At 47.3% G+C, this 27,499-nt stretch overlaps 1 protein-coding gene across 1 annotated transcript; it reads left to right on the plus strand.

Annotated features, from left to right (window-relative positions):
- Positions 1-1,225: 1,225 nt before the first annotated feature.
- On the plus strand, positions 1,226-26,634 carry ZNF541 (zinc finger protein 541; the record flags this gene model as incomplete). Its single annotated transcript, XM_082676780.1, has 15 exons — positions 1,226-1,532; positions 6,076-6,319; positions 7,983-9,855; positions 11,638-11,696; positions 11,903-12,062; positions 12,217-12,384; positions 13,265-13,589; positions 19,336-19,399; positions 20,015-20,157; positions 20,563-20,666; positions 21,900-21,975; positions 22,531-22,619; positions 25,865-26,005; positions 26,179-26,354; positions 26,472-26,634. 15 exons carry the CDS (start codon positions 1,226-1,228, stop codon positions 26,632-26,634), a joined length of 4,092 nt encoding a protein of 1,363 aa, XP_082532906.1.
- Between the last annotated feature and the right edge of the window lie 865 nt (positions 26,635-27,499).

Consider the following 27,499-nt stretch of genomic DNA (forward strand, 5'->3'; position numbering starts at 1 on the left):
ATTTGGGGTACTAAGTCTTCCAAATCCAGTGTATTTGACACTCACAGCAGGTCTCAATTTGGGGCCACATTTCAAGTGTGTCATCACCACATGTGACTGGTGGCCGCCATATTGGATGACAGTTCCAGGCCCTGTATTGGAGTCTGACTTTCCCCTTGGGTCAACTTGTGCTCGCACCTGTGGCTTTGAGTTTCCTCATTGTTGCTGGCACTTGGGGTCTTACCTGTCTCTTGAGCTTGACTCTGTATTAAAAATGGTCTTTTCTCATATCTCTGTGTGTTTATAGTTGGAGAAAGAGGTCAGTTTAGTCCACTATGTTGCCAAAATCCTTTCATTTATTCCTTACAACAATCTTTTTTTTTCTTCTTTTTTTAAAAATTTTTATTGGAGTATAGTTGATTTACAATGTTGTGTTAGTCTCGGGTGTACAGCAAAGTGACTCAGTTATACATATACATATATCCACTCTTTTTTGAGATTCTTTTCTCATATAGGCCATTACAGAGTATTGAGTAGAGTTCCCTGTACTATACAGTAGGTTCTTATTAGTTATCTGTTTTATATATAGTAGTGTGTATATGTCAATCCCAATCTCACAATTTATCCCTCCCCCACACCATCCCCTGGTAACCATAAATTTGTTTTCTACATCCATGATTCTACTTCCGTTTTATAAATAAGTTCATTTGTACCCCCCCTTTTTTTTAGATTCCACATATAAGTGATAGCATATGATATTTGTCTTTCTGTTTCTGATTTACTTCACTCAGTATGACAATCTCTAGGTCCATCTATGTTGCTGCAAATGGCATTATTTTGTTCTTTTTTACTGCTGAGTAATATTCCATTGTATATATGTACCACATCTTCTTTATCCATTCCTCCGTTGATGGACATTTAGGTTGCTTTTTCCTTACAACAATCTTATGATGGAGGTACTCTTACGCTCAATTTACAGATGAGGAAACTAGGGCTCATGGAGCTTAAGTGACTTGCCCAAGGTCATGTGGCTGTTAAGTGGCCAAGAAAAAAACCCCCATACAGGTGTGTTTGAATTCCAAGTCCACGCTCTATCCGCCATGCATGTTGCCATCTCATAATTGTGATTCCTCCTCGTTCATTCTCAGGAATTAAACACCACCAAGAGCTCTCTCCTCCTTGACTCCTTACACGGCCTTGCTTGTCTAGAGAGTAGCTCTTGGCCGAGACCTGGTAGTGGAGAGCCATGGACCAGTGCAGCCTGGGGGACAAGGGCACCCTTCCATCTGAGATGCACCTCCCTTCGTTTCCCGAGAGCCAGGCGCTCAAATGCAGTGACACCCTCAACCGGGATCTGGGGCCCGGCTCACGAGACCTGCTATACGACGGCCTGAGCTGCTTGGACCTAGACCCCAGCCTCCCGATGCCCGATGCGCCCAGCGAGGTGCTGGAGGACAACTTGGATGCCCTGTCTGTGTATTCAGGGAAGGACAGTGACTCCATGAAGCTGCTGCAGGAGTATGCAGATCCAGAATCTCAGACTTCCTTACAAGGTGAGGCTGTCCACCCGGGTCCCTGGCCTGGCGGGCTGTTTGAGAGTTCCTGTGGCTGGTGAGGGGTTGAGTGTACCCGGAATGGTTAAGAACATTTTTCTCTTCCACGGGCGAATAGGGAACAGTCACTTTTTTCCTACTTGGAAATTGTTCCCAACTTCCTAGTCAAGGAAACTGAACACTGATCCTGGGGAATAACGTTGAGAAACTTGGATGTTTGGGGGTATCCTAATCTCGTGTGTGGTGTGGGCAGACCTTTGAGTTGATGGGACACTTTCCCATCCATCACCACATCTCAGAGGCTCCTTTCGCCTCTGAGATGTCCAGAATGACCCAGTATCCTGTCCACCTGCTCCTTGGTTGTCTAACCTACCTAAGCCTCATTGTCTCCATCTGTAAAGTGGGGGACAATAATACCCACTCTGCTTCCCCCCCAGAGTGACAGCAGTAAGAAGCAAAAGAAGAAATGAAAGTAAAAGCACTTTGCAGGCTGTGAAGCACTGGACAGATGGTAGTGGTTTTTACCAATACTGTTAGAATACCTTCCGACAGTCCATTGATGCAGTTCTAAGTCTTTCTCTTCCACAGCGGAGGAGCAAAGGGAGAACTAATGGAATAGTCAAAGACCTTGGTTAAATCACCTTTTGGTTTACCTTCAGACTTCCGCCATAGGATAAAGTTGATTTTTGTTTTTAACCCACTTCATGGGTTCTTGGGTAAGTTGCTTAGACGAGTTGACTAAGAGCTCTTTGATATTTATAATCACACCACACGCGTGGAAGGCCACATCCGGAACAGCCCTGCAGAACAAATGTCAATGTTAATTGGGATCAGCAGCTCAAGAAATGTCCTGCATACTCGCTAGAATGAAAAACTACTGAGGCCCGCACTCCACACAATGTAGACAAGCCATTAGCCTTGTCCCCGTGTTGGAACCATGGCTAAATGTGAAATCCTAGAAACCAAGGACATCCTTGGTATCGCAGATGCTGGGCGAGGCCTGGCTACAGTAATTAAGGTTCTCAACCTGAACCACAGAAATTACCTAAAAATGCTGCTAGGGTGAGTACGTGTGCGTTTTGCTGGGCAGAGAAACTGTGATTTTTCACCAGATTTTCATATGGGTCTGTGTCCCCCAGCGAATGTTACAAAACATTAATCTAGTTCAATTTTTCCTGATTTGTTTTAAACTTGAGGATTTTTTTTTTTTGGTTACCTTATTAAAAAAAATCCACTGAACGTTAAATTTTAACTCTTTACACTTCTCTAACTTAAATTCAGATTCATACAAATGGATATGCTTATATTTTTTAATTAGAAAAGTAATACATATTTATATAGAAAACTTAGAAAAGAAAGAAAAGTAATAACAAGAAAAATCCCCACCATGGCTCCCACACGTGGATTTTTAAAAAACGTAGGTGAAGCCACTAGGGTACACATGGTTTTGCAGAGATGTATTAAGTGTCTAATTCATTTGAAGTTTCTAAAACTTACTGTGTCTGCTTTCTTATATGAAGGTAGACTATTCGGTTGTCATTGTGATGGTTATTCCATTGTATTGTCGGACCATATTCTTGCCTGATAGACTGTTATAGTGGATCTGTGAATAACTTTTCCATTGAGTTTTCTCTTGGATGAGTTCTTCGCACATATTCTTCCCTGTAGGCTTGCTGGTCGGAGAACACACACACTTTTAGAGCTTGTGCACATGCTTTCTGGGAAGAGCAAGTGGCTTCCCGGGCCAGTGACTCAGTGTGCCTGTTTTTCAGTGTCCCTGCCAATTTTTTTTTTTTTCTTTTTTTGCGGTACGCAGGCCTCTCACTGTTGTGGTCTCTCCCATTGCGGAGCACAGGCTCCGGACGTGCAGGCTCAGCGGCCATGGCTCACGGGCCCAGCCGCTCCACAGCATGTGGGATCTTCCCGGACCGGGGCACAAACCCGTGTCCCCTGCATCGGCAGGCGGACTCCCAACCACTACGCCACCAGGGAAGCCCCCTGCCAATATTTTTTAAACCACATTTTGTTCTCTAGTTTAACAGTTGCTTTAATGAGCATTTTATTTATTTATTTATTTTTAGAGAAAAACTTCTGTTTATTTATTAGGCTGCGTAGGGTCTTCGTTGCTGCACACGGGCTTTCTCTATTTGTGGCGAGCGGGGGCTACTCTTTGTTGCGGTGCGCGGGCTCTTCATCGTGGTGACTTCTCGTTGCAGAGCACAGGCTCTAGGTGCATGGGCTTCAGTAATTGTGGCACGTGGGCTCAGTAGTTGTGGCTCGCAGGCTCTAGAGCGCAGGCTCAGTAGCTGTGGGGCACGGGCTTAGTTGCTCGGTGGCATGTGGGATCTTCCCGGACCAGGGCTCGAACCCGTGTCCCCTGCATTGGCAGGCGGATTCTTAACCACTGCGCCACCAGGGAAGTCCTAATGAGCATTTTATTTTATTTTTTTTATTTATTTTAAATACTCATCTTTTTTTTTTAAAGAATTAATTATTTATTTAGCTGCACTGGGTGTTAGTTGCGGCAGGCGGGCTCCTTAGTTGTGGCATGCGAACTCTTAGTTGCCACATGCATATGGGATCTAGTTCCCTGACCAGGGATCAAACCCAGGCCCCCTGCATTGGGAGCGCAGAGTCTTATCCACTGTGCCACCAGGGAAGTCCTCTCATGAGCATTTTAAAAGTAAGTTAGCAAGGCAAGGACTTTCCCACATGGGAGTCCTATTTTCCCTCATTTAAATTGTTAGAATCATTCGACCCCTCGACCCAGCAGTTTTTCATATGAAGAAGATGTAGACCAGGCAGGTTAAGTGACAAATGGCCAGAGACAGAGTTGGGATGAGAGTCGAGGTTCCTTTCTGCTGTGTCTCTCAAGCTACATCTCAGCCACAGAGAATTAGCATTTGGGGTCCTTTGGTGCAATATCCACGCCCTGACCCGTTGGATTCTTGGGGCCAGCCTCTGCTGCATCCTAGATGAAGGGCAGTTTCTAAACTTGCTGTCGCATGAGGCAGTCTAATCCGTCTTAAGGGGTAGAAAAATCTTCCATGATTCATCCACCCAACAGTTACTGCGTGCCTACAAGTACAAGAATGGGAATCCCAGGAGCTGGGAACACAGCAGCAAGCCTGCAGAGTTCTTAGTTCTCGTATCCACTGTCCTTACGTTTCTAGTGATTTAAAATCAGCTTCCCTATACTTTTCTTTTTGTACATCTTTTTAATATGAATTTATTTATTTATTTTTGGCTGCGTTTGGTCTTCATTGCTGCATGTGGGCTTTCTCTAGTTGCAGCAAGCGGGGACTACTCTTCGTTCCGGTTCATGGGCTTCTCATTGAGGTGGCTTCTCTTGTTGTGGAGCACAGGCTCTGGGCGCGTGGGCTTCAGTAGATGCGGCACGCGGGCTCAGTACTTGTGGCGCATGGGCTTAGTTGCTCCGCGGCACGTTGGGAATTTCCTGGACCAGGGCTCGAACCCATGTCCCTTGCATTGGCAGGCGGATTCTTAATCACTGTGCCACCAGGGAAGTCCCTCCCTTTACCTCTTATTCATCAAATCTAGCTCTGCCCCTTGTAGCAAGACAGAAGCAACCTGCTCCCTCCTCCACATCCTGTCCCTTCAGCTACTTGAAGACGTCTCCCTCTCCCACGTGGACATTCCCAGCCCCTTCACCTGTTCCTCTGATGACGTCATTCGTGGAAATACCTTTTATCATTTACCCAAGGAGTACAGAAACATGGAAAATTCAGATATACAGGAAAAGGAAAATTAAGTTGATCCATGATCCTACCAATCAATCCCATTCTGTTTGTTTCTATTCAAATTTATTTTTCCCTTTTAAAGACTAGATCATTCTGTTTTTCAACAGTCCTCTTGTTAGTGGCACAGCACTTAGTGGTACAGCATGAACATCCTTTCACGTCGTCGGATATTTTCCTACAGTTTTATCTTAAATGCCTGCGTCATAGACCATTGAGACCAGAATGCAGTCACCCACCTGCCCTTGTGTCAGTTATTAGGTGGTTTCTCACATTTCACCAGGAAAAACAATGCTGCAGTTAACTCACTTGCAGTTAACTGCACGATCTCCGTGAATTTGTACAGATCTGCGTTAATTTCCTTAATTAAAAAACCCAGAGTGGAATTGGCTGGGAGAAAGGACTTAAACTTTTCTAAGATTTTGCATTGTACATTTCTGGCTTGCACTTGCAAGTGTGCTGTTGATGTTACCGTCATGAAGCCCCGCCCGTCGTGCCACTCTGTCCTGGAAGCGCTCAGACTGTTGCTGTCCCTTCTCTTACCCCCCAAGTGTGGCTTCACGATTGGGTGCTGCCCTGGAGGGGTGCCCTGACCAGGGTCCCTTCTCCCCCTCACCTGGTGCTAAACCGGGTCATCTCTGCGAGTGAAGCTGCTGAAGTCGGGGTTCTGGCCGATGCCCTGAGCTGGACTCAGCTTCTGAAGTTGGCCCGAGGGTGGCAGAGCGCTTCCGCCCGGGCTCCAACGTCCCCGGATATCATAACCTGTGCTTTCTCCCTCTGTCTAGACCTGGGGCTAGGCGTGCTCAAGGTGCCCAGAGAGGCTGACAAAGGAGGCAGGGCCACGTCTGGGAGCACAAGGAAAGGAAAGCGGCAGCACAGTTCCCCTCAGAACGCACTCCTGGACTGCAGCCTCTGTGGGAAGGTGTTCAGCAGTGCCAGTTCTCTCAGCAAGCACTACCTGACGCACAGCCAGGAAAGGAGACACGTGTGCAAAATCTGCAGCAAGGCCTTTAAGCGTCAGGACCACCTGTATGTAGGAGTCTGGTCAGGACGTCTGTTTAGGGGGCTGCTGGGGGCTGGGCGTGTTCCTGGTTCTTTTGCATCCCCTCCCATCCACCTGCACCGCCCCCCACCGTCGGGTGTCCCAGGTGTGTGCGACCTGTGCTCCTCCCACGGCCAGTGTTTGGGGGCGCAGGGCCTACACTGCCCCGGACAGCCCGCCCTCCCCAGCCTCCAAATTCACTCCAGTGAGGAGAGCGCTGCTGCGAGTTGCAGACAGGACTCTTATGCTTTAAAAACACACTCCAGAGGCAATTTTGTCACAGAGGGAGTTGGGCTAACTCTGTAGAGAAATTTTCAGAGTCCCTGGTAGGTGTCTGAGCAGAACAGATATGCACTCCATGAGGAATATATGTTGGGAGAACACCAGGGCGTGAGGGGTTCTGAAATGCCTGTTTCTAGAACATGGCAATGGAGTGTTCACTCTTTCTTTTCCCTTTTTAATTCCCCCTTTTTTTAACTCGATTTTTTTTTTTAACTTGACTTTAAAAGGCAATCTCAGTATAAGAGTTAGGAGCAGAATTCTGTTTGTTCTTCATGTCTTAGAAATGATAAGCTTTTCTTGCTGCTGAGGGAAGAGAGACAGACTTTCAAACCAAGAGACTTGTAAGTGGGAGAGGACGACCCCTTGCATTTTTACAGCTCGCCCAGCCTTTACTGAGGGCTTCGATGAATCCCGCTTTCATTTCATCCTCTCCCCTCTCCCCATTAAGAATGGGAAATGATTTACTCCTGTCACAAGCTGGTAACAGTTAGGGCTAGAAAGCGGGTCTCCGGATCCCCTCTCTGCTGCTTCCCTCAGATGGAGGCCAACGGTCCACATTTGGGAAAGGGTTTTATTATTTATTGGGCCACGTTGATTAGAACCATCCGGAGTAGGATTGTTGGGAACCCAGAGGGTGATTTACCCATTTGTTTATATTTATAATATATTAATGTAGATATAAGTATGATGTAAATATAATACATACTTGCATTCTTTTATATTTGCAGAAATTATAGGCAAATTTGGTGTGTTTTTTTTGTTTTTTGTTTTTTTTTGCTGTGGGGCTCCCAGGTAGCTGTCTAGAGGAATCCTATGGGAAGGCAAAGACTCCTTTGTTCGAGGAAGGATCATCCCCCAGTTAGCATTTCCTCAAGTGCGTTCTCAGAACTCTGGTTCTCTGGTTCTTGGGGATGCTAAAAGGGGCTATTTAAAAAAATGGTTTTGTGGGCAAATGAGTTTGAGAGACATGGAAATTTAAACAGATATCTCTTTATCTACTCTGTGGCTTTTCAGTTGGCTACTATGAACCTACAAGAAGTAAACAGTGTTTTTTCAAAACTTATTTGCCAGCTGAGCCCAAGTCCTCAGGGAGCAACTCTGGAGACTAGTGTTCCTTAGGAACCCACTTTGGGGAACTCCGACTTGGCTCCCACTGATTTTTTTAATCTCAGATTAGGGGTTTGCTTAAGGGTCAGGGAAAGAGCTCCCCCTTCCAGATGGCTTTGACTGTAGCAGGGGTCTTTCCTCATAGGGTCTGAGCACAGTTTCTGAGTTGCGATGCTGCTGCCCCCTGGGGACACGCCTGGGTTCCTGCAGTGGGTGACCCACGCCGAGACACCCGCTAACTTCCTCCTCATGTGATTCCAGGACGGGGCACATGCTCACCCACCAGAAGACCAAGCCCTTTGTGTGCACTGAGCAGGGCTGCAGCAAGAGCTACTGCGACTACCGCTCCCTGCGCCGGCACTACGAGGTCCAGCACGGCCTGTGCATCCTCAAGGAGGCCCCCCCGGAGGAGGAGGCCTGCAGGAACTCACCCCACGCGCACGAGGTGGCCAGCCAGCCCGCACCCGCAAGCCTGTGGTCCCTGGTGCCCCCGGAAACCCCATCCCCCAGCTCCCTGTTGCCCAACCGAGACCTCCTGCGCTGTATCATGAACAGCATCGTCCAGCAGAAGATCCCTCCTTCCGGGCCAGCCCCGGGAGGGCCTTCAGACAGCGGCGAAGGGAGTAACACGGCCTGTTCCTGCCTGCCCTCGTCAGGGTCCTCCTTCTGCGGCCCAGCCAGCACCCCGGCGGCCCCAGGAGCCCTGGGCACTGAGGTTCCCGAGGAGCCCTGGCCCCCACGGAAGGAGCCTGCGACGGACGTGTTAACAGCCGTCCACTCGCGGGCAGCGGAGAACAGCGGCCCTGACCCAGCCGAACCGGAGCTGCCGCTGCTCCAGCCCCCATCATCCCTGGAGGGCTGGCCCGAGGGCGCTCCCCTGCCCACCTGCCTGCCTCTGTTCCGTGGCCAGACTGTCCCCACCAGTTCCCAGCCATTAAGCCACAGTTTCCAGTGGCTCCGAAACCTGTCGGGCTGCCCTAAGAGCAAAGGAAACAGTATGTTTGTTGTCCACAAGCCCTCTGCAGTGCCGTCCCGGGAGGGCTCCGAGCCTGGCCCCGGGCTCAGCAGCGACTCCCCTGCGGGGGAGCCCTCACCCAGCCGGGGCACCAGTCCGGAGGACACGCCGCCCTTCCCTCCCACGCTCCTGAAGGCACCGGAGGAAGCCTCGGGTGACCCCAGATATGCCGGCACCAGCGGGGAAGACGACTCCTCGGCTTCCAAGAAGAGCAAGTTTGACTGCAACTCCTTCTCGTGGCAGAACCCTGGTGAGTCTGGCCCCCAGGACGGCCTGAAGCCCAGCGGCCTTCCGTCGGATGCCACGCCGCTCTTGCGGCAGCTGTTCCTGAAGTCTCAGGAGTCTCTGGTGAGCCACGAGCAGATGCAGGTGTTCCAGATGATCACCAAGTCCCAGCGGATCTTCTCCCACACCCAGGTGACCGCCGCCTCCTCCAAGCTTCCCACGCCCGACGGCAAGCAAGTTGCCCTGAAGTCACTGCAGGGGCTGTGGCCACAGCAGCCCCCGCCTATGGCGCCCACTGTTGACTCTCTCCATGCTGGCCCCGTGAACCCTGAGCCAGAGGGATCCCTAGCCTGCAGGAGAAAATCCACACCCGCTTTCCCCACAGAGGCCTCCCCCAGCAGCGTGAGCCAGGATACAAAGGGAAGACCAAAAGTGGCTGCCGCTCCACCTGCCCTCACAGCGTCATCCCTGGACCCGCCTGGGAACCCAGACATCTCCTCTCTGGCCAAGCAGTTGAGATCCTCGAAAGGGATCTTGGACCTGGGGGACATCTTCTCCCCCGGGGGCCTGCGTCAGACCCAGTTAGGAGGGGAGGAGCCATCCAGAGCCCGCCTCCCAGGGAAGCAGGCCCAGGCTGAGAGTGGCATGGCTTCCGGGGCCACGAAAGGTGAAAAGGGCCCAGCCTGCTCCCGGGGCGGAGGCTACAGGCTCTCCTCTGGCAACTCCAGGGCCCAGCGCTTTTCAGGCTTCCGGAAGGAGAAGGTGAAAATGGATATGCGCTGTGCGGCTTCTCCAAGCCAGGTAGCCATGGCTTCCTTCTCGTCATCGGCCGGGCCTCCAGCGGATCGCCCCTGGGACTCCAAGTCCAAGCTGACGATATTCAACAGGAGCCAGGTACCAGGGCCCTCTCACGGGACCTGACCGTGCAGGAGGCAGAGTCTCGTCCTTACCTGTTTCCGTGTTTCTAACTTGTCCAGGCACTGTATTTGACCTCAGCAAATCCTCAGATGCAGTTTGTTTACAGAGGGGGGAATGAAGGTCCAGAGAAGTGATGGTTCCTCCCATCACCCTCAGCCCTGCAACACACACACACACAAAACAGAACAGGGTTTTAGAGTTGTCAGAGACACTTTGTGTCATGCTTCTTCACTAAACTTTTTCTATTTGCTTCCTTTCTGCCTTTCGCTTCCTTTTGGATTTGCCTCCTTCACTTCTTCAGAGAATGTAAAGGCAGAGCTCCTTTGCCCTTGACATTCATACGTGAAATGCTATGTCTTTTCTGGCTGTGAATCACAGGTCCACAAGTCCGACTTGGCCCCTGCTGCAGGCCTGGCGCCAGTCTGTCCTTGTGGAGCAGCTTGGGTCCTCCCACATCGTGCCCACGAGGTCCTGGGCGCAGAGAGCTTGGCCACTTCTCTTCGTGATGTTCCGAGGTCCAGCATCCTTCCTGTTACACCACAGCTACCTCCTCCTCTTTTTTTTTTTTTTTTTGTAACAGCTTTAATATTCACGTACCATCTAATTCACCACTTTGAAGTGTACCATCCAGTGGTTTTTAGTATGTTTACAAGGTCATGCACCCATCGCCACTCTTTGCCAAAACCCTTTCATCACCGCAAAAAGAAACCCCACACCTTTGGTTGTCACCAGCAATCTCTCCATCCCTCCCAGCCCCTGGCAAGCATGCATCTACCTTCCGTCTCCATGGATTTGCCTCTTCTGGACACTTCACGTGATTGGAATCATAACGCTACATGGCCTTTTGTGTCTTTTGCTTCTTTCACTTAACAGGATGTTCTCAAAGTTCATCTGTGTTGAAGCATGGATCAGAACTTCATTCCTTTTTATTGCTAAGTAATTTGTCCATTGTATGGATACACCGTATTTTATTTATCCATTCATCAGCTGATAGATATTTGGGTTGTTTTCACTTCTTGTCCATTGTGATAACGCCGCTATGAACATTTGTGTACAGATTATTGTTTAGACATATGTTTTCATTTCTCTTGGGAAATACCTAGGAGGGGAATTGCTGGGCTATAGGGTAATTCTATTTGAGGGAGTGCCAGACTTTTCCAAAAAGCTGTGCTGTTTTATATTCCTACCCAGAGTGTATGAGGCCTCCAGTTTCTCTGCATCCTCACCAACACTTGTTATTGTCCAGTTGGTTCTTTTTATTACAGCCACCTTAGTGGGTGGGAAATGATAATCTTATTATGGTTTAATTTGCATTTCCCCGATGGCTAATAATCCTGAGCACCTTTTAATTTGTTTATTGGCCATTTGTGTATCCTCTTTGGATAAGTGTCTATTCAGAGTCTTTGCCCATTTTTAAATTGGGTTGTGTTTTTATTATTGAGCTGTGAGAGTTCATTATGTATTATAGATACATAAATATACATAAAGACATATAGATCCCTTATACATAAATATACATAAATATACATAGTCCCTTATCCCTTTCACTTCTTGATGATGTCCTTTGAAGCACAGAAGTTGTAAGTTTTGATGAAGTCCAATACGTTCTGTCTTTTGTTTGGTTTTGGAGTCATCCAAGAAACCACTGCCTACTCCAGGGTCACCAAGAATTACACCTGTGTTTTCTTCCACGTCTTATAGTTTTCACTCTTGCATCTCATTTCTGATATGTTGACTCAGATGTATTTTCGTCTTCAGGGTGGAAATATCTACCGGCTCCCCGACCCGATGAAGGAGGAGAACATGGCAGGTGGCTGGTAAGTTCAGAAGCCCCTCGGGAGTCCTCTGGTGGCTTTGATGTGCTGGCTGTGGGGGAGCGAGCTCTGGATGCTTCACTCCTGAAGGGGCGAGCACCAGGCCACGGAGCACCGGGGGCATCATCTCCATTTCTTAGGGTTCGTCCAGAGCTGTCAGAGGATCAGTGTTTGGGGACAGAGTCCCATTCTCCCTTTTTTCCCCACAGTAACCAGCACAATGGCGGTCCCACAGACTGGGCAGAGCCAAGGAGCACTTACGTCTGCAAGAATTGCAGCCAGATGTTTTATACAGAGAAAGGGCTGAGCAGCCACATGTGTTTTCACAGCGACCAGTGGCCGTCACCTCGAGGGAAGCAGGAGCTGCAGGTGAAGGGGCGCGAAGCTGCCATTCATCTCAGGATGGAGTCCTCCTGCGGGGAGCCTGGCTGGGGGCCAGGAGTCAGGGCTCTGCTGCTCTGGAGGGGCCCCTTGCTCCCTACCTATTGTGTCTCTTAAAGGGCTGGCTCTTCTCTGTGTGTAGGTGTGTGGCATGGAGTTTTGCAAGCCACCAAGACAGGTGCTGAGGCCGGAGGGCGACAGGCAGAGTCCCCCGGGAGCCAGGAAGTCCTTGGACAACATGACCGCAGCCCCTTTGGTGGTCCCTGTGTCGGTGCCTGTGGCTCCAGCGAACCATCCCCCGGGGAGCAAGGTGGGTGCACTTCCTTCCAGCTGCTTTCCACCTGCCAGTGGGAGCTGTGAGAAAAGCCCCCAAATCCTGACTCCAGAAGAGCTTGGTTTGCGTGTTCATTCATCCATTCAACCTGCAGTGAACTTCCTTTGTGTCTGGCCCTGTGCTGGGCAGGGCTGGGGACACTGCAGCGACCACAACAGGCCTGCCCCCGTCTCCTGGGGCTTCCAGCCCAGCGGAGTAGATAGACCCATCCCCGGACACTGACGACCCAGAACGGGCCGGGCTGGGAGAGGGAGCTGTGGGAGCCCCGGGGGCACCAGAGACCCTGCCTGAGGAAGCGGGTGTTGCAGCTGAGAGCTGGAGGATGAGGAGGGGTAAGATGGGCAGAGAGGAGGGGAGATTGCGTGGAGGTAAGAGAGAGTGTAGCAAGCTCAAGCCATCGTCTCTTCAGCCTGTGCTGGAAGACCCCACCTGGAGAAGTTCATGCTGGACTCGGGGACGGGGTGCATGGAGCCCACTGTTGGTCTCGCAGGAGCTGCTGTCATTTTGAGGAGAACAGGTTTTCCTTTTGTCATGCTGTTGCACCCGTCTGGCCCCCACACTTTAAGTGCCAGTCACTTTAACAACGGACATGAGTTTCCAAAATGGTCTGAGTGAGGGCCTCTCCTTGGGGGGTGTGGGTGCCTGAGAAGGCTCCAGCGTCAGAGGTCGCCCGGCTTAGGGTCTGGAGTCTGGCTCAGGCGTGGTGGCCCTGCCCGGCTTCCTGCGCTGAGGACTCTGCTGGGTGTGCGTCTGGCTGGTCAGTACCCTTTCCCACTCTCAGGCCATCTTGAGGACTGAGCTGTGGGGCCGGTGGCCTCAGGTGACCCCCGTGGTTCTGAAGTCTCTTCTTCTCCAGGGACAGGAGAAGGACGGGGAAGAGAGAGACAGCAAGGAGAGCAGGCAACACAGGAAGCGGAAGAAGCTCCCCCGGCCCAAGGCACTGCTCATCCCTCCTCCGCCCTCCATGTCTGGGGAGCCGGGCCCGGGAGGATGCCGCCAGAGCTGCCTGCGCTCGCCCGTGTTCCTGGTGGACTGCCTCCTGAAGGGACTGTCCCAGTGCCCTCCCTACACGCCGCCCCCAATGCTCAGCCCCATCCGGGAGGGCTCTGGGCTGTATTTCAACACTCTCTGTTCCACATCTGCTCAGGCCCGTCCCGACAGGCTCATCAGCGCCATGCTTGGTGAGTGAGGTTGATCACCCCACGACGGGCCTGCGGGGGGCCAGACTCCCGCCCCCTGTAGAATTTGGTCCAGCCATTCTTTCTGGCCTACGCCTGGGTCTGGTCTGGGGGTCCCGTTGCTGTTCAGAACTATCCCAGGACCATCTGGGACCAGCAGCCTTCTAGGTGCTCATAATTTTGTAGCCAGAAAGAAAATAGACGCCATTTAGCCTAACCACCCTTCTGCCTGCCCTTTCGAGTAATTTTTTAAACAGCTTTATTGAGATATAATTCACACGCCATATGAATCACCCATTTAAAGTGTACAGTGTTTTTTTTAGTGTATTCTTAGGATTGTACACCCATCCCACAATCTAATTCTAGAGCATTTTCATCACCCCAGAAGATTATATCCACGAGCGGTTACACACAGGCCCTGTAGCCCCCAACTCCTCAGCCCTGGGCAACCACCCGTCTACCAACCTACTTTTTCTATGGGTCTCCCTATTCTGGACATTTCATATAATTGGAATCATACAATATGTGATATTCTGTGTCTAGTTTGTTCACTTAGAATAATGTTGTCAAGGTTCATCCATGTTGTAGTATGCATCAGCGCTTCATTTCTTTTCATGGATGAATGATATTCCATTCTCTGGATAGACGACATTTTATTTATCCATTCATCAGTTGACGAGCATTTGGGTTGTTTTCATCCCTTGGCTATTGCAAATAGTGCTGTCAAGAACATTTATGTATAAGTTTTTGTTGGACATAAGTCCTCATTTCTCTTGGGTATATACCTCAGAGTGGAATTGCTGGGTCGAAGGGTAACTATGTTTAACCGTTTAAGGAACTGCCAGACTGTTTTCCAAAATGGCCGGGTCATTTTAAATTTCCACCAGCGTTGTATGAAAGTTCCAGTTTCTCCACATCCTTGCTAACACTTCTTATCTGTCTTTTTTATTATAACCATCCTAGTGGGTGTAAAGTGGTAGCTCATTGTGGGGTTTTATTTTGTTTGTTTGTTTTGCGGTACGCGGGCCTCTCACTGTTGTGGCCTCTCCCGTTGCGGAGCACAGGCTCCGGACGCGCAGGCTCAGCGGCCATGGCTCACGGGCCCAGCCGCTCCGCGGCATGTGGGATCCTCCCCGACCGGGGCACAAACCTGTGTCCCCTGCATCGGCAGGCGGACTCTCAACCACTGCACCACCAGGGAAGCCCTGTCTTGGTACCTTTATGGAAAATCAGTTGACCATAAATAATTTGAGACTTTTCTTCTTTTTTAATACAGACATTTTACAGCTATAGATTTCCTTCTGAACATTGCTTTAGCTACATTTTGTAAGTTTTAGTATGTTGTGTTTTTATATTCATTCAGCTAAAGTATTTTCTAATTTATCATTCCACTTCTTGTTTAATACACTGATTATTAAGGAATGTATTGCTTAATTTTCACATATTTGTGAATTTTCCAAATTGCTGCCTTTTATTGATTTGTAATCTAATTCTCTTGTGGTCAGAGAACATACTTTGTTTCTTTTTAAATTTAATTTATTCAATTTATTTTTATTTTTTTGGCTGTGCTGTGCGGTTTGCAGGATTTTAGTTCCCCCACCAGGGATCAAACCCATGCCCCCTGCAGTGGAAGCGTGGAGTCCTAACGACTGGACCGCCAGGGAATTCCCTTAAATTTATTTTAAAATTTAAAATTTATTGAGGCATGTTATATGGGCTAGAATACGGTCTGTCTTGAAGAATGTTCCATGTGAATTTGAGAAGAATGTATTCTACTGATGTTTGGTGGAATGCTGTATTTTGTCTGTTTTGTCTAGTTAGTTTCAATTTCCTTGTTCATCTTCTGCCTAGTTGCCCTATCCACTGTTGAAAGTATTGAAATCTCCAACTATTATTTTTTAATGTTTTATTTCATCCTTCAGTTCTGTCGTTTGTTGCTTTGTGTATTTTGGGGCTCTGTTTTTAGGTGTGTATATGTTTGTAATTGTCACATCTTCCTCATGGCTTGACCTTTTATCATTATGATGTGATTGTGATATCATTTGTCATTATTACAATAATTTTATCATTATCTCTAGTAATATTTTTTGTTTTAAAGTCTAATGTGCCTGACATTAGTATAGCCATTCCATTCTCTTTTATGGTTGTTGTTTGCTTGGTATGTATTTTTCTCTTCTTTTACTTTCAGCCTATTTGTGTCTTTGAAAATAAAGCATGTTACCTATAGACACCATTAGTTGGATCATGTGTTTTTTTTATCCAGTCTTACAAACTCTGCCTTTTGATTGGTTTGTTTAATCCATTCTTGTTTAATGTTATATTGATATGGTTGGATTTACATCTGCCATTTTGCTTTTTATTTTCTATATGTTACATGTCTTTTTCTCCCTCTGTTCCTCCTTTCCTGCTTTCTTTTGTATTAAGTATTTTCTAGTGTAACATTTTAATTCCTTAATTTTTCACTTTTTCTTAGTCATTTCTTAGTGGTTGCTCTAGGACTTAAAATATATGTCTTATCAGAATCTGTTAGGTTGTGTAATAACTCATTAACAATGAAATATAGAAACACTGCCCCTATCTAGCTCTATTCCTTCTAACTCTTTTGCTATTATATGTGAGAGACCCAGTAATACCTTACTGGTCATGTTTACTGCTTTATATAATTTTATTTCGTGTAAAAAACCTGAGAGAATAAAGGAAAGCAAGCATGATTTATAGAGGTTGTTGTATTAACCTTCTTATTTACCATTTCTGATCTCTTCATTTATTCTTGTGGATTTGAGTTACTGTCTGAGGTGATATTCCTTTACTCCAATGCAGCTGTGCTCCTTGTGCAGTTACTGTCACATATATCATATTTCTATATGTTACAGGCCCACAATACATATTGTTTTATGCAGTTGTTTTTTAAGGCACTTAAGACAAGAAATACGCAATCATACTGAGTTTTATAGTTACCCAGATTTACTAGCGCTTTGCTTTTTTTTTTTTTTTTTGGTTTGAATTCAAGTTACCATCTGATGTCATTTGCTTTCAATCTGAACTTTCTCTAGTATTTATTTTTATTAGGGATACATAATTCACATACCAGACAATTCATCCCTTTAAAGTATATAATTTAATGGTTTGTAGTATATTCACAGAGCTGTGCAACCATCACTACCATCAGTTTTCAGAAATTTTCATCATCCCCAAAAGAAGCCCTGTACTTATCAGCAGTCCCTCCTTTCCATCCTCCCCACCCCCAGCCGTGGGTAACGACTAACCTACTTTGTCTCTATCGATTTGGCTATTCTGTGTATTTCATGTGAGTGGAATCATACAGTATGTGGTCCTTTATGAACGCCTCCTTTTAGTTAGCATGATGTTTTTAGGTTTCATCCATGTTGCAGTATGTATCAGTATTTTGTTCCTTTTTGCGGCTGAATAATATTTCACCTTTAATATTTCTTGTAAGACAGGTCTGCCAGCAACAGATATTCTCAGTTTTTATTTCTCTGGGACTGTCTTTATTTTACCTTCATTTTTGAAAGACAATTTGCTGAATATAAGATACTTGGTTGACCCTTTTTTACCTTCAGTAATTTGAGTATATTATCCCATTGCCTTGTGACCTACATCGTTTCTGTTAAGAAGTTAGCTGTTAATCTTACTGTAGTGCTCTTGTATGTAACAAATTGTTTTTCCCTTTTTGCTGTCAAGATCTTATCTTTATATTTGCTTTCAACATTTTGCCTATGTTATGTCTGGATGTAGAGCTCTTTGTGTTTAACCTTTCTTGGAGTTTATAGAGTTTGCTGGATATACATACTGTTTTTCATCAAATTTGGGAAATTTTCAGCCATTAATACTTTAAATATTCTGTCCCTTTCTCCCCTCTTTCTGGTACTCCCACTACATATATATTGTTGCATTTAATGACATCTCACATTTCTCTGAGGCTCTCTTCACTTGCCTACATTTTCTTCTCTCTGTTCTTCTGATTTCATAGTCTCCATTGTTCTATCTTCAGGTTTGCTGATCGTTTCTTCTGCCAGCTCAGATCTACTGTTGAGCCTTATTTTGATTATTGTAGTTTTTTAACCCCAGAATTATTTCCATTTGGTTCTTTTTTTTTTTTTTTTTTTTTTTTTTTGGCTGCATCGCACAGCATGCAGAATCTTAGTTCCTCGACTAGGGATCGAACCCGTGCCCCCTGCAGTGGAAGCGCGGAGCCTTAACCACTGGACTGCCAGGGAAGTCCACATTTGTTTCTTTTTAAAAAATAATCTCCGTCTCTTAATGGCATTTTCTCTTTGATGAGAAATTTTTATTTTATCCTACTTTAATCCTTTAAGCATGGGAGCCGGGGGAAGAAGCAGCCCCCATCTCCTTGGCTGCACCTACCTGGGTAGAGCTTCCATTACAAAGAGCTGGGGGCTAGGTGGGTAAGGGAGTGAGCCATGGCTCCAGTGCCACAGACTCTCACTGTTCTTACCAAGGTTTAGTAGATTTTCCTAAATGAGTATTTCTTAAAATGCTGTATGCCTTTAGGACAACTTGCAGAGACTTTAGCTTACTGTTCTTTTTTTTTTTTAATTATTTTTATCAGTAAATTTGTTGTTTTGCCGAGTTCCTTACTCTACTTTTTAGAAGTCTTATCCCCCTTCCATGCAATCTTTTTATTTTATTGTGATGTGAACAGTTAATCTGTGATCTACCCTTTTAACAAATATTTAAGTGTGCAATACAGTATTGTTGACTATAGGTACAATGTTATACAGCAGATTTCTAGAGCTTGCTTAATTGAAACTTTATGCCCATTGATGAGTAACCTCCCATTTCCCACTCCCCCAACCCCTGGTTACCCCTATTCCACTCTTTGATTATATTGATGTGAATTCAACCACTTTAGATACGTTATATAAGTGGAGTCATGCAGTATTTCTCTTTCTGTGACTGGCTTGTTTCCCTTAGTATAATGTCCTCAGTGGTCATCCATGTTGTTGCATATTGCAGAATTTCCTTTTTGTAAGGCTAAATGGTATTTCATTGTATGTTTATATCACATTTCCTTTACGTGCTCATCTGTCAATGGACATTTAGGTTGTCTCCACATCTTGGCTATTGTGAATAGTGCTGGAGTGAACATGGGAGTGCAGATATCCTTTTGAGGTCTTGACTGTGGTTCTCTTGGATGAATACCCAGAAGTGGGTTTGCTGCAGGATATGGTAGTTCTACTTTTAACTTTTTTTTTTTTAACATCTTTATTGGGGTATAATTGCTTTACAATGGTGTGTTAGTTTCTGCTTTATAACAAAGTGAATCAGTCATACATAAACATATGTTCCCATATGTCTTCCCTCTTGCGTCTCCCTCCCTCCCACCCTCCCTACTACTTTTAACTTTTGAGGAAACTCCATACCATGCAATCGTTTTTTTCCTAATTTTTAATTTTATATTGGAGTATAGTTGATTTACAATGTTGTGTTAGTTTCAGGTATACAGCAAAGTGATTTCGTTATACATAGTCACATATCTATTCTTTTTTAGATTCTTTTCCCATATAGGTTCTTACAGAGCATTGAGTATAGTTCCCTGTGCTATACAGTAGGTCCTTGTTGATGATCTATTTTATATACAGTAGTATGTGTATACCATGCAATCTTGAAGAGCCTGCCTTTAGCTGCTCTGGAAAGGCAGGCAGAAAGGGCCTCGCGGGGCAGTTCTAGCCAGTCCTCTTGAGGCTCTTCTTTGGGTGTTTTCCAGATCACGTGGACGGCTCTTTTGGCATCTGTGTGGTGAAGGACAACACCAAGATCAGCACTGAACCGTGAGTTGGGACAGACTTAGAACCTGAGGGTCCTTCCAAAGTGGGGATGCTTTTACCCTCCGTGCATTCCAGTGTCGGTTTTTCCCAAGGGAGCCTTCATCCCGGTAAAGTCAGGTCTACATCCAGAGCCTCTCTAGGAGAGAAGTGGTGGATTTTTCCAGGTGTTTCTCCAATATTCCTTCTGTCCAGACATACCATAGTTGGATCTCTGTGGACAGAATGCCCAGCACCCTGGGGTTCTAGGTAGAATTGGTGATGCCACAATGAGACACTCTTTTATAGCCATGGGCTGTGGCTAGATGGATGTTACCTTGGATGTGGAAGCATACCAGGTATCAGCACATAACTCCTCTGTCCTACCCCAAACGCCTGAGGCCAGAAATCTGGCTATGAAGCGAACTGGAGGAAGGAAGAGAGTATCCCGCAAGAGGTCTGTGGAATACGTGCACGTGTCTATTGGGGTGATGGGCACTCCCGGTGTCTGAGAGATGGCCGAAGGGTTCCACAGAGCAGGGCTGTGGCCTGAGAGCAGGGCTCACCGGACATCTCTCTTTTATTTCCCATCTTGGTCACACACATATGTCTTGTATGTCCGTGTGTGTGGCCTCATTTCAGACACATCAACATAGGAAGCCGCTTTCAGGCTGAGATCCCAGAGCTCCAGGACAGATCACTGGCTGGAAGTGACGAGCATGCAGCTTCTCTGGTCTGGAAGCCATGGGGAGATGTGATGACCAACCCGGAAACGCAGGATAGAGGTGGCTGAGACTTTGGGGCCAGGTTCCCAAGGGCCCTCCTCCATCTCCAAGGGGTTTCTCCTCCCAGTTCTCACCTTGACCAAGAAGCAGTGACCCCCGGGCGGGGGTGGGGTGGGCAGAGCTGGCCTTCGGCGCAGTACTGCTTCGCTGTGCTGCAGTCCCCTGCGCCACCTCTCCTCTCACCCAGTAGCTGGCCAGGCCATCGAGAGCAGGTGCCAGGAGCAGGGTTTCTGCCCGTCCTCCTTGTCCCTCCCTTCCCTCAGCCTGCTGTTAACAGAGAGGTGAGGGAGATGGTGGCAGGAGCCCCCCGCCCCACCTGTGCTGTCGGGGAGGTTTCCTCTCTGGCACTTGCTGACCCTCTGTGCCTCCTCTCCTTCTCGTTGCCGGGCTGCCTGCTGGAAACAGTGACCGAGCTCTGCAACGTGGCCTGCTCCAGCGTGATGCCAGGCGGGGGCACCAACCTGGAGCTCGCTCTGCACTGCCTGCATGAAGCCCAGGGCAACATCCAGGTGAGGTGCAGGCGAGGGTGGGCTCAGAGGAGCTGTGAGAAGCTCCCTGCTCTCTTACGGCCAGGGGCTCTAGGCGCAAGACACGTGCCTTCTACTTGGGGCTTTGCAGCTCACGAGAACCAAAGGCTGGCCACCCACCCTTCTCCCTGGTCGCTTTGGGACTGGTGGTGTCCTTGTGAATGTAGGGGAAATGCACACATACGGGGTCAATCAGTTATTTATCTGGGGTGACAGCAGAGCACCAGGGTTCCTCCAACGTTACCTCATCTCAGCGGCACTGGGGAGGGGGTGCCTAGCAGAAGCAACTCAGGGCCTGCATTAATCTGGTTTATTTACTGAACTTTAACTTTTTGATTAAAAATGGTGTGTGAAAACCTCTGATGCAACAGAAATGCCTCTGCCTCCTCCAAGGACCCTCCTCACAATCCTGAAGTTTAGCAAAGAAAGAAGTCCAACTCTGTGTAGTGGGAGAAGAAGTCACGTCACCCGAGTTGGAGACCCAAGAGTCAGGGCTATATGGTGCTTTTTCTCAAGCTGAGATGCAGTGGCTGGCACGTGGTGGGTGCTCAGCAGAGTAATCAGCACATATTTACTGGGTCCTCCTGATACCTGGTGATGTCATGGTATCAGGCTGGGGCCAGCTCAGGGGCCCATTCTTGGTTTAATGCTCTGCTGCCACCATCTTGAAATTCTTAACAGTTTTTGAACACAGGGCCCCGTGATTCCATTTTGCGCTGGGTGCTGCAAATTGCATAGCTAGTCCTGACCGAGGTTACACTGTTGAGCAAGACAGATGCCCTCTCTTTGCAGGGCTTACATTTTAGGAGAGTGAACACATGAAATAAATTTTTTAAAGTGATAGATAATGATTAGTGCTATGAGGACCATAAAATGGGATAGGGCAGGGGCAGTGCCACTCCAAATGCTGCTCCTTGAAGAAATAAGGAGCTTGTGCCAGAATAAGTCCACACGCTGTTTCCTTCAAGTAAATCTTGCTATGAAAAAGGTAACGTCGGCTGCACTCAACAGTACGCTTAGTGCTGTAGGCAATGTGTCCCAAGTGGTTCACAGCTGGTGGCCAGTCCACAGACCGACCACACTTTGAGTCACCCTGGGGTAGGGGTGGCTTTGGGGAGGGCTGCACATATTTTCTGAATGAATGAAAGAATGAAGGCGGGCCTCTACCTCACCTTCCCTCCCTCAGAGAGTTGCCCGCCACTCCTCTCGTTCCAGGTTGCCCTGGAGACCCTCTTACTGAAAGGACCCCAGAAGCCACCGACTCACCCTCTCGCCAACTATCACTACACAGGTAACTGGAGCGTGGCTGCCCGCGTGGTTTTGGCCTGGCTGAGGCCCCTGTGAGCCAGTCAGTTTCCATGGCAAGCTCTGCCTCCAGGAGTTCTCTTGGGGCCTGCACCTGCCCTCCCAGAAGGGCCCATCCTCTCTGGGGGACTCAGTGGGTGCTGTTCTCTAGTTGGATCCAACCTTCCCCTTTCCACTGGTTCCCTCGTGAGCTCTGCCTGGCCAGAAGGGGGGTGCCAGGTTGGGGCGGGCTCAGGTTCCGCAGCTGAGCACGCCAGCCCTGGAGTCAGGCAACCTGGGGCCCGCGCCTGCACTTGGCAAGTCTCTTAACCAGCGGAAGCCTCGAGTTGCTGCACCCGTCAAGTGGGGAAGGTCATAGCCCCTACCTGCTACGGTTTTTGTGAGGATTGTGTGAGGTAAAGCAAGTAAGGGGCTTAGCAGAAATCTTGGCATATAATTGGCGCTCGGTGGCCTGAAAAAAGGAGGGGAGTCTGCACTTCAGCCGTGGCTGCGGTCCCAGAAGGAGAAACATCCTTCCTCCTCTTGGCTGTTTCTCCAATAGGTTCGGACATCTGGACCTCCACAGAGAAGAGGCTCTTTAAGAAGGCGTTCTGTGCCCACAAGAAGGACTTCTACTTGATACACAAGACGGTAAGGCAAACATGGCAGGCTGGTGTAGACAAGGCTCCCTCACACGGCCGAGGCGCTAAAACTGCAGGGCCTGTCAGGGGCGATACTCTGCTCATGCTGTGAACAGTTGACAACTAAAATGCCATTGCTTTGAACAACCCCAAACAGTACAGAAATGAATCCCATGTTCAAAATAAAGCCCTCCAGGCCCCTCCCCACAATCCTACTTCTGATTGATAACCTGACAGGCATTTACTGCCCATATGGATTTTACACACCTGTATGCACTTTCTCAAAAAAGGATGAGATCATATATTTAATATCCTGCTGATTATTTTGCTCTTTTTTTAACTTGATGTACGCAAAATTGCACATAATCAAAGTGTAAGATTTAATGTTTTTGACATATTTATACACTTGTAAGACCATCACCATGATCAAGATAATGAAAATATCTGTCACCCCCAAAAGTTCCCTCCTGCCCCTTTGCAACCCTTCCTTCCTGCCACCCGGGTCCCTAGTCAACTCTTGTCTACTTTCTGTCACTATAAATTAGTTTGCATTTTCTAGAGGTTTATATAAATGCAATAATCATACAGCATGTGATCTTCTTTGTCTGGCTTCTTACACTCAACATAATGATTTTGAGATTCATCCATGTTGTCGTGTATACCCATAGTTCATCCCTTTATTGCTGAGGAGTATACCATTGTATGGACGGACCACCGTTCATTTAACCATCCACCTGTTGGCGGTTTCCAGTTACTGATGACTACAGATAAAGCTGCTCTGAACACTCACGTACAAGTCTTCGTACGGACATGTACTGGGTTCTTTTTTTTTTTTTTGCGGGGATGGGGGTGGGATTATAAATACCTAGGAGGGGAATGAGGGTAAGTTATAGTAGATGTATGTTTAACTTTTTAAGAAACTGCCAAACTGTTTTCCAAAGTGGCTGTACCACTTCCCATTCCCACCAGCAGGTTATGAAAGGTTCAGTTGCTCCACACCCTCGTCAACACTTGGTATGCTCAGTCTCTTTAATTTTAGCCATTCTAATGAGTGTACAGTAGCATCTGACTCCATTTTTCTAATGACTAATGATGCTGAGCATCTTTGTGTTTTTTTGCTATATGTGCACCTTCTCTGGTGAGCTGTGTGTTCATATCTTTTGCCTATGTTTTTATTGGAGTGACTGTGTTTTTATTGAGTTGTAGGAGTTCTTATTTTGTTCTGAACACCAGTCCTTTATCCAGATATATGCTTTGGAAATATTTTCTCCCAATATGCAATTTGTCAGCGTCTTTTGAAGAAAAGTTTTTAATTTTGATTAAGCATAACTTATTAGTTTCTCTTTTATAGACTGTGCTTTTCGTGTTGTATCTAAGAAATCTTTGCCTAACCCAAAGTCACAAAGATTTTCCCCTGTGTTTTCTTCTGGAGGTTTTATAGTTTTAGGTTTTATTTCTAGATTTATGATCCATTTTAAGTTTATTTTTGTATGGGGTACGAGGTGAGTTCATTTTTTGCGTATGGATATTTATTGTTCCAATACCTTTTGTTGGAAAGATCATACTTTCTCCACTCAGTTGGTTTTGTACCTTTGTTAAATATCAGTTGGCCATATATATATGCATCTACTTCTGGGCTCTGTATTCTGTTCCATTGATCTCTTTTATTAAGCTCTTCCCATACTGTCTTTATTACTGTAGCTTTATTCTAAGTCTTGAAATCAGAAAATGTTAGTCCTTCAACTTTGTTATTCTTTTTCAAAGTTATTTTTTGTATTCTAGATCCTTTTTATTTCCCTATGAATTTTAGAAATAACTTGTCAATTTCAAAATTAAAATTCCTGCTAGGAACTTGATTGGTACTGTTTTTGACTCTATAGGTCAACTGGGGAGAGTTGTTATCTTAACAATATTGAGTCTTCTGACTCGTGAACACGGTATATCTCTCTATTTAAATCTTTAATTTTTCAGCAATGTTTTAAAGTTTTTAGTGTACAGTTGTTGCATATTTTTTGTCAGATTTATTCCTAAGTACTTCTGTTTTTTATGATGTTATAAACAGTTCTTTTTTATTTCAGTTTCCAATGGTTTGTTGCTAGTATGTATAGAAATAAAATTGATTTTTATATTGATCTTGTGTTCTGAAGTGTTGCCAAACTAACTTACTAGTTTTGGTAACTTTTTTGTGGATTCCACTGGATTTTCTACATAGACAGTCATATCATCTGCAAATAAAGACACTTTTATTTCTTCCTTTCCAACCTGAATGCCTTTACTTTTTTTCTTGCCTTTTTGCACTCTAGAACCACCAGTACAGTATTGAGTAGAAGTGGTAAGAGTGGAAATCCTTGTCTTGTTCGTGATATTTGAGGGAAAACCACTCCACCGTTAGCTGCAGGGATTTTGTAGGTATCATTTATCAGGTTGAAGAGAAGTTCCTTCTATTCCTATTTTGCTGAGAGCTTACATCAGCAATGGACATTGGATTGTAGCAAATGCTTTTTCTGCACCTATCAAGATGCTCATATGATTTCTCTTTTTTAAGTTTAATATGATGAATTACATTGATTTTAGATTGTTAAACCAACCTCACATTTCTGGGATGAGCTCCACTTAGTCATGGTATATTGTCCTTTATATATATATATAGAGAGAGAGTTGGATTCTATTCGCTAAAGTTTTGTTGAAAATTTTTCATCTATGTTCATGAGGGACATTGGTCTGTAGCTTTCTTTCCTTGTAATATCTTTGTCTGGCTTTGGTGTCAGAGAAATGTTGAACTTATGGAATGAGTTGCGAAGTATTCCTTCCTCTTCAGTTTTTTGGAGGGCTCTGCCTAGCTGTCGCGTAAGGCTATGAGGTATCCACCACGTAAGGACACTCTGCTTTAATTAGTCCCAGTCGGTAGACATGTGGCTCCACGTGATGTCACAGTGAGCATCCTCGCGTGTACCTTTGTGTGCGTTTTCCTGGAGAGAAGCGCTCCTGGGCTAGCCTTGTTGCTCAGAGCGTGCAGAGCTTAGATGGTGTTGACTCTGGTGGCTTCTCTCTGAACTCCTTCATCCCCGGGAGGACTTTGTGATTCTCCGTCCCCTGTAGCAGAGGAGCATACCAAGCTGTAGGGGAGAGACGTTTCAGGAGGGCTTTCAAAACGTGGCAGCTGGCCCCATGGGGAGGGGATTTAGGGCGTCAAGGCCATACTCACTGCTGCTCCTAAGGCACTGTCCTTAGCCGGCTTTTGTCTTCCTCCACTAGGTCCAGACAAAAACTGTAGCCCAGTGCGTTGAGTATTACTACATCTGGAAAAAAACGATGAAGTCTGACTGCAGCCGAGCCCCAGTGCCGGAAAAGAGGGCCAAGAGAGAGCCGGATGAAGCAGACAGGACCAAAGCGAAGGTAGAGGGTCTCGGGGTAGGGCTTCCGGAGTTCAGTGCGGATCTGGATGCCCAGTGCCCAGCCAAGATGGGCGGGGGTGGGGGGGTTGCACCCCACGACGTTTGTGCTCTGGACACCTGCTTCTCCCTTAGAAGGGCGGCAGGGCGGTCAGCACCCTTTCATCACCTCTGCAGGTCACTCGTAGCCCTCGGGATAGACCCAGCCACCGTCCAATCCCCGAATTAAAGAGAAAGACTGACAGGAGGGAGTCCACCCTCAACTCCAGCCCAAATGTCAGCTCGAAGCGGACCCCTGAGCTGCCGGGGAGCAGGGCGGGCCAAGGCTTCTTTCCCTGCCGGGAGTGTGAGAGGTACCGCCCTTTCCCTGGATGCTCCCACGCCACCTGCCCTCAGCCCCCTGGGGTCCCCCCCTCAGGGCTACCCGCCTCCCCCTGCTCTGACCCCTGTGTCCTCTGGTGCCTCCTCAGGGTGTTTGACAAGATCAAGAGTCGAAATGCCCACATGAAGCGGCACCGGCTTCAGGACCACGTGGAGCCCATCGTCAGGGCAAGGTGGCCCGTGGAGCCCTTCCAGCTGGAGGAGGAGGAGGAGGGCGAGCTAGGAGCTGGCATCAGCCCTCTGCAGCGGTGAAATCTGCACGGGCAGCCAGTTGGGACGGGCACCTCCAGCCCTGTCACGTCTCCTTTAGCCACTCCAAGGCACCCCTCTGCCTCCCTGGCCCCGTCACTGTCCCCACCGGGCAGCCCAGCTTGCAGACATGAAAGCCATTAGGCCACGAGCAGGCAGGGGACGCACAGTCATCTGACCGCTGTGAAGGCCCTGTCAGCTGTGCCAGAGGCTCTGTTCTCTTTAGGTTAATAGCCTCTCACCTTCTTTCAGTTCTACTCCTTCCAGAGCAGAGAGGCTTGGGGAGGGAAAGGTTAGATCTGGGTAGTTCTTCAATCTTAGCCTCAGTTTCAGGCTTTGGTTACATTTGTTAGATAAGGCCAAGATGTAGAGAATCAGTGGGAAATACCTTCAGATCTCCACCGTGTTGGGGCCCCTTACCGGGGGTTTCTCTGCCTTCGAATTCTGTCCCTAGTCTTGCCATGACTTATACATTGTTTTTTTTGTACTGTCGACTTGTAAATCTTATTAAATTGGGTTCTTAAGCAGCTGTCTTACGGCTTCCCTGCCTGTTGATCCAGCAAAGGCTTTTGAGCCCCTGCCCCTCCCAGAAGCCACAGTGACGAGTAAACTGAGTCCCTGCCCTGGAGGAGCCTCATACATTAACGCAGCCAGCATTTATCAAGCACCTACTGTAGCTGTGCCAGGCAACGCCCAGTCCGCGTGATGGGGACACAGTGATGGAGGGACAAGGCCCCTCCCCTCACAGAGCAGGAAGGGAGCAGTGATAAATCAGCAAAAAGGCGACTTTAGATATCTATAGTGTGTATGCTTTTGGCCGTAATAAGAGAGTCGTCAGCGTAGGTTTAAGCTCTCAGGACACGTGGTG

This window comes from Grampus griseus (genome assembly GCF_964374135.1).
Source record: "Grampus griseus genome assembly, chromosome: 19".
Classification (NCBI taxonomy): domain Eukaryota; kingdom Metazoa; phylum Chordata; class Mammalia; order Artiodactyla; family Delphinidae; genus Grampus; species Grampus griseus.